Source organism: Eubalaena glacialis, chromosome X (assembly GCF_028564815.1).
Source record: "Eubalaena glacialis isolate mEubGla1 chromosome X, mEubGla1.1.hap2.+ XY, whole genome shotgun sequence".
NCBI classification, from domain to species: Eukaryota; Metazoa; Chordata; class Mammalia; order Artiodactyla; family Balaenidae; genus Eubalaena; species Eubalaena glacialis.
Window position 1 is genome coordinate 123,273,800 of NC_083736.1, and position 7,758 is coordinate 123,281,557.

Below are 7,758 nucleotides of genomic sequence, written 5' to 3' on the forward strand. Positions count from 1 at the left end.
CCCTCCAGAAAAGGTAAAGCAGGAAGGCAGAACAGGCATTAGGGACTGCAGGCCCCCACTTGCATAAGGCGAAAAGCCAGAAGTATCGGTAAAAGGAGAAAGGCAGGCTGGTGTAGAGGGAGTGAGTCTGTTGGCATATTAGAAAAGGCCCAGAAAAGTTGTGCAGGTGGGACCAGGGCAACGATGTTTCCCTTTCTGTTCCTATCATTCCACAAAATACTTCCAGAGGTCCCTAAACAGGGCCAGGCTCTGGCAAACCAGCCTGAGCTGTCTTCCAGCCCACCTCACAAGGAAAGGATCACTACTGATGCAGATTTTTCTACCACAAATCACCACCCACACTGCTCCCTTCCACATAGTTAAAGCTCAAACATGATAGAAATGCTATGAGTAATTCCAGGCACCTGCCTCTGTAAAGGCAGGCACACAGCTGCTGTGGCCCAGAAAAGGGATCTCCCACACCTGCTGGTCCAAGGCCAAAATGTGTTCTCACTGTTTCTACCACACTCTAGAGGACCAATATCAGAGTTCCCGGTCTGGGTCTTCACACTAAGCCTCCCTCTCATAGGGGTAACAGCTAGGAAGGGGCAGCTAGCATGGACAGGGCAGCAAATTTGTCCCTGCCGTTGCCACCAATTTTTTGACTAACACCAGATCTCCTTGTCTGGGCCATCCAACCAAGTCTCCCCCTGGGCTTCCTCCCAGCCACCTAGTAAGGGGAGGATGTCTCCTGATCCATGCCCCTTAACCGGTGCATGATTGCTTCTACTGGAAATAGATCAGACTCTGGAAAAACAGAAAAGCTGATGCTATTTCCAGTTCCTGGCCTCTGCAGAGTGCATAAGGCAACTGTTCAATCTCAGAGGGGAGGGGTCTGCAGAGACCACAGGCACACGGCAGCAGAGGCTTGTGAACGAGGCTCTAGACCTCATGGGGCACCAACATTTCCTCCACTGTTAGTTATTTTCTCTGAACCAGAGCTCCCTTTCATTCTCCCTTTGGTCTGTGTTCTACCCATCAATCAAGGGGAAGACGACTCTTGACCTATCCCCTTAATAGTCAATACCCAACTGCTTCTACCGGAAATAGATCAGGCTCTGGGAAAATAGAAAAGCCGATGGTGCTTCATGGCCCCAGCCCCTGTAAAGGCACAAATGCAGCCGCCCCATCTCAGTCTATCCAAGGCAGAGGAGACGGCAGCAGAGCCGGCAGTCTAGACTCAACAGGGCAGAAAGGAGAGTGGAGCAGAGCGTGTGGAGAGTGTTTTGATCCTTAGGTAAAGAGGGACAATCAGTTTCGGAAAAGTTTGAATCCTTGTTTTCTGGCTTTTGCTTTTAACCTCCTGAAAGCCATGATCACAAATCCACCTTTCTACTCTGTTGAGTCACTGCCAAAAATTCAAGGATTAGTCTTGGTTTATTAGTTTTAGAAACCAAGAGAGATAGTGTCCCCTTGCCCATAGTAAATTCAGCTGAAAGAGTAAAGCATTACCTAAATCCCTTACCCCAGCCCTGTAAAGGCCCTAACAGTTGTTTTATTTACAAGGGAGCTAAAGAATGGGTTGAGGCAGACAGCTCCACATGCCAGGCCTGTGAGAAGTGGAGTCTTGACTCTCAAGGACTCTGGAGCAGCTGTGTTGGCAAATCATTGTTTCCGGCTCTCCAACTTCTCCCCCTTCCGTACTCAGGATTGTTGTCACCACATAATCTTTTCAAAGTCTTCCAAGAGATCATCTTTGAGATTATGTAAGTAACTGCATATTGACGTGCACTCAAACATGTGGTGTGTGTGAGAGAGATGTATAAAACAGTTCATATCATTACCCCGCCATAAAAATGACTAAGGCAGGCTTGCTACATACTCTTAAAGACAGGAAACTTCGAGGTGGTCGAGGAGAGTCTTGCTTTGGCAGCCTTTCTTTCATCCCGCCTCTGTTAACCAACCTCAGTTTCATCTGGGGATGTTCATTCCCCAACCTCATGTCCATCATGGACCCCTACTTAGCCAAGGGCTGTGAGACTCAGAGACTCGGTACCTAAGTCCACGCGACCACCCTGATAAGCAGCCTGGGACACAGAACCTTCTCCCCAGCCTCATACCACGTGAAGGAGCAGGCCTGCCCAGTGCCTCTGAGGGTGTGTCGGGCGTACTTGAATCCCAAACAAGGAGGAAGAATGAGAACTTTGGTCTGTCTGACAAACTGCACGGGAAAGCCATCCGGGTGAGGTCGGTTTTCGAGCGAGCGGAAAGGCCAGTTGTGCGGGGAGCTCCCAGCTGCGTCCTAACTGCCCCCTGCTGGTGCCGGGACCATATGCTCTGCCATCACCACCACCCCCGCCCCATGGAAGGGGCTGGCCCCCTTGCTCTTATACATGCCAGGGAGCTATTTTGCACAGCACCCTGCTGGAAAGAAACTGGATAGTGTGAAACGGAGGAAGAGCATCTCAGAAGTAACAAAAGAAAGAAAATGTGAATTGAAGCACCATCACGTCTTCACAAGGCCATGGCAGTCTGTTTCGCTTGTCAGGAGTTCAGGGTCTACTTCTTGTTATTATTTACGTGCATCTCCAGAGCTTCAAACTATCATTATTACTCACAACTATTAGCTCATCTACATGTTTATATTCCTAGCATTGATATTTGGTTTGTTTCATGGTATGGGATGTTTTATTACTCAGGTTCTCTGCATTTCTACTACAGCCAAATAACACTCAGTAGTAAAGAGGCCAGGGGCCTGCTCCCTAGGCCCTGAAGTCTATCGCCTGAGAGATGGATGTTCTCGGGGTTAGCCCTGCCCAGGAAAGTCACTATACTGTTGTACCAGACGCTAAAGCACTTCCTCTGGCCTGTGAGAGGGGCAGTGCAGATCCTGTCACATCCTCAGGCTGTGACATCCTCCTGTCTCCATTCCTGGGACTGTAGGATGCTCACCTATGTATTCAGTTCCAACTCCCAGTTCATATGACTGAGGATTGGCTTTGAGGCAAAGGAGTGTGTAAGGAGCTCCAGCCAGCATTTTGGACTTGGCTTCAAGCTGCCTTTTTCACTTTGTGTGGCTCTGCCTTTGCCTTTAGTTCAGATGGCCTTCCACGTTACCTTTTTCCTACCTTATATAAACTTGGGCCTAAGTCCTTCTCTTGATACTTTACAAAGTACCCTTCATTTTCCTTCCTCCTTGGGGAGTTCTCTTGTTTCTTGGTGGCGGGTAGAGGTGGGTGACTCACAGGTTTGAAGTTACTGTGAGGTTCGGGAAGCATCCCTGAAACAGCTCGGGTCACCAATCCTTCTCCTCCCGCTTCCACGGACCCATCTTCTCTAATTTACACACCTCCCCTTCCTCCTATGGTCACTCAGGAAGCTCTAGCTGCTTAGCTTTTTTGTCCATTCCTTCTCCCAGATGAACCCAACTCATAGAAACCAAGCTAGGTCCCGCAAGTCAGAGCTGCCTGCAAGGGCCTGGGGTTCCCAAGGCAGTGTCAAAGGAATCTCCACTGAAGAGCAGCCGGGTCACTAATCAGAAAGGCCTGGTCCTTAGATCGTAGATCTAAACAGCCTCAGCTGCCCCTACACCATGCACCAGGGATCTGCCCAGAAGAGGGGTGCTCTGGCATGGACTCAACTGGCAACAGCCTGCACTCTTTGCATCTGATCTTGTTCTTTCTTCCAGTTCGTCCTTATGCTTTGTCCTTTTCTGTCTGGCCTTAAGGATGAATAAAAAGAAAATAGACCTTGGTACTAGAAGGCTCTGGATTTGAATTCTGGCTCTTCCACTTACAAACATGTGTGACCCTAAGCACATTTCTTTACCTTCTGGGACAATTTCTTCACCACTAAAATGCAAAAGCCTATCACCTACCTCTCAGAGCTGCCTCGGGATTAAACGGGATAACATGCATGGAGAACACATTACAGCACCCAGCGCACAGTAGGCGCTCAAGTCCATGGTGGCTGTTATTCCACCTCCAATCAAGCCTCATGGAAGTCTGGTCGTGGCCAAATGTGCATATTCTGCTCTTCATATCTGAACCTCGCGACTCTCCAGCTAGAACACTTCCCTCCTCAACCACGTGGCTTCTATCCCCCAGCATCGGCTCCAGCAAACAGGCTTTTTCAAATTGGCATGGCCCTAGGAACCCTGTTTTGAAGCCCCTCCTTCCTCATTTCCAGCCCCCCACGGCACTCCAACCAGCCCTGCTTGTACTGGGTGGGCCCGGAAAATGGGAACTGGAAAAGCAAAACAAAACCAGATCTTCAGACCAAATAAGACTTGGAGACAATGTGGTCAAAGATAAGGTGAGGTATGGGCAGGTCAAGGTGATGTTCAGAAATGATTCCAGGGCCACAGCCAATCTGCCCTAGTACAGCCCTTAGGTATGGTTCAGTGCACCTCTTAAGGGACAAGGTGTGTCTCGGGTGTTTTTAAAGGAGCCAAGTTAATCCAGACACCCACTTTAATTCTCTCAACCACAGGTGTAGTGTGGTGGCTGTACCCCTAAACTGTCAACCAAAATACAGAAGAAGGCTCCCAGAGTATCTGGTCTGAGATTGTGGAGAGGGGGTCTGACGCCATCGCTTTTCGGCTAAAACATTGACATAACTTCTTATTGAAATGACTTCTTATTGCCTTTCGAATTAAGTTCAGTCTCAGCCCACAGCATTCAAATATTTTCCACAAGTTAACCTCAACCTACCTTGCCAGCCTTATTTCACCTTGCTTCCTTTCCACCCACACTTCAGCCAAACTGGACTGTTTATTCCCTGAACATGCCCCTGTACACTCCCACCCCTGTGTCTTTGCTGTTTATCTTACTTTTTTTATTGCAGAGTTTTGGGGGTTATTTTTTTATTGGAGTATAGTTGATCTACAATGTTGTGTTAGTTTCAGGTGTACAGCAAAGTGATTCAGTTATACATACATACATATATATATGTATATATTTCAGATTCTTTTCCCTTATAGGTTATTACAAGATATTGAATATAGTTCCCTGTGCTATACAGTAGGTCCTTGCTGGTTGTCTGTTTTATATAGTGTATACATGTTAATCCCAAAGTCCTAATTTATCCCTCCCCCTTTCCCCTTTCCCCGGTTTATTTTTATTTATGACTTCTTCCCCATCCCCCATCACTACCTACTGAAATCCTCCAGACTCCCTCTGAAAAAATGGACTCTCCCATGAATCCTTTCCTGATCCCTCAGCTCTCCTCCAACGGGACAGAATTTACTTTCTATCTTGCTTGTGGCATGGATTCTAGCTAGAGCCTAGGTGCTGGGGTTGAGACATACTAGGCAGTCTGGTAAATTGAGGGAACGGTGGTGGGGCTAAGGGCCTCTGAGGAGATAAATCCTCCTGAGGGGAGGAAATAACCAAGCATGACAGAGCTGACTCAGGCACAAAGTCCAAGTCGGTAGTAGGAAGCCGTGAATTGGAGTACAATGCGAAGGCTCTTAACTGAATCTGCCCAGCCCAGCCTCCCTGGATGCCTGCTTCTGTCCTATCCAGGGACCTATTTGCATCCAGAAAGGCTTGTCATGGCAGCAAAGGGAATGAGATCCTGACCCCCTCTTCCTAACACAGCCCACTGAGGTTCAAAGGAATAAACCAGCAGTCCCCAAACTTTTTGGCACCAGGGACCGGTTTCGTGGAAGACAATTTTTCCATGGACAGGGGAGGGGGGGCGGGGGGATGGGGAGGATGGTCCAGGCGGTAATGCGAGCGATGGGGAGGAGCAGATGAAGCTTCGCTCACTCTCCCGCCACTCACCTCTTGCTGTGCGGCCCAGTTCCTAACAGGCTGCAGACCGGTACCTGTCTGCGGCCTGGAGGTTGGGGACCCCTGGCATAAACGATGTCTAATGGCCTGGAGTGGTCCCAAATGAGGTCAGATTGCTGAGAAGGAACAAGGAGGGTGCTCTGAGAGGAGGCTTTCCATAAAAGGAGAATGTGGACAGGCTCTCAGAGTCCAGATCGTTGGAGGGCATCTGGTTCAGGACATGCAGTCATTCTGGATATCCTGTGGATGCTCCTCAAAAGGAAAGAGCTGCATCCAAGCCGCTAAAGAGTTAGAATCCTCCAGGGCCCAGGCAGTCTTTCTTTAGGACCCTTCTGAGCTGAGTCTGACAGTAGAAATGGCACCTTGAGAAACCATCTTGATGAGGATGGATCAAGTCAGCACTCTATGCTGGAACCAGTTCAAGCTGGTGGTTTGGTCGGGGCCACCTCTGATAACGGGGGTAGTGGTTAGTAGCAAGGACTCTGGAACCAGCTACCTGGGTTCAACAGCTTTCTCATATGTAAATGGGGAGAACTGAATCAGTCAACTGAGAGCAGCAAATGGGACCACCTTGTTGTTAACAGTTGTGAAGTCCATTTCAAGAGGCAAGATTAGGTTGCCAATAACCCAGCGGACTAGACCAAACAAATAAAGTAGAGGACTGATTCATGCATGTGTGGAAGCAACCCTAGAGATTCTTGGGTCCATTTAAGGAGGGGAACCATTAGAATTCTTTCTGGAAAAAAAATGAGTGTGTATGGGGGCGGGGTCTCAATCCCATTGTAATCTGGATATTGGAAGATGAGACTTTTTTTGAGGTATTTTTGACCTACAACGCTATATTAGTTTCAGGTGTACAACATAATGATTCAATATTTGGATATATTGTGAAATGATCACCACAATAAATTGAGTTAACATCCATCACTATGTATAGTTTAAAATTTTTTTTCTTGTGACGAGCAGTTTTAAGATTTATGGAGACTGGAACTTCCATGGTGGCACAGTGGATAAAACTCCATGCTCCCAATGCAGGGGGCCTGGGTTAGATCCCTGCTCAAGGAACTAGATCCCACATGCATGCTACAACTAAAAGTTTTCATGCCACAACTAAGGAGCCCATGTGCCGCAACTAAGGAGCCAGCAAGCTGCAACAAAGAAGCCCTGGAGCCGCAACTAAGAAGCCCGTGAGCTGTAGCTAAGGAGCCAACCTGCCGCAACTAAGACCCAGTGCAACCAAATAAATTTTAAAAAATAATAATAAGACTTAAGGAGAACTTATTTTTAATGTGCAGGCTTATCCTACCCTACCATACTGGCAGCGCCTCGCAGACCAGTGGGGCTCCCTGGAGAGGGACTGCCATGCTCGGCGGGGCAATGGAGAAGACCACGAGGCCTGGCAGAGTGACACGGAGGTGGTAGGGCACCCAGAGGAGCAGCAACAGCGCCCATGGGAATTACTTGTTCATGAGCACAGGGAAGACACTAGGAAAGACCTTGAAGGGTTAAACGATTGCCACCAACTGTAGCACAACCTGAGTCCCAAACTACAGCTAAGACCCCCATCCTTAGGGGCTGCCAGAAATACTTGAGGTGGAGGACGTTGCAAGAAGCTAAAGATCCTGCGTGAGCCCGTGTGTGTAGGTGCCCGAGAAACTGAGGTTTCCCGGTTGTGTCCTTACCTCCTCTCATTAAGTTCTTTGAGGACAAGTGCTATGTTTTACTTATCTCTGTATCTCCCCAAATAGAGTGTGGTGCCCGGTGGGGCAGCAGCAGTGCCGGCGAGAGCAGCCTTGATCCAGGCACAGGTGAGACTCTTCCACCTCGCCATCCTCCAACAGCATCTAGCCCGGGACTTACTATTTTTTTCTCATTTTTCAGCTCTCTTGAAGTATAATTTACATATCATGAGTTCACTTATTTTCAGTGTACAGTTTGAGGTTTAACAAATTTATACCATCACGCAGACGTCATCATGCCACAT

At 48.3% G+C, this 7,758-nt stretch overlaps 1 protein-coding gene across 1 annotated transcript in view; it reads left to right on the top strand.

Moving 5' to 3' along the window:
* The window catches only part of ADGRG4 (adhesion G protein-coupled receptor G4), a 131,767-nt gene extending 124,464 nt beyond the window's left edge, over positions 1 to 7,303 (top strand). The window contains 2 exon segments of the mRNA XM_061178225.1: positions 4,168 to 4,293; positions 7,070 to 7,303. Coding sequence (XP_061034208.1) covers positions 4,168 to 4,293; positions 7,070 to 7,303 — 360 coding nt within the window.
* The last annotated feature ends 455 nt before the right edge of the window (positions 7,304 to 7,758 follow it).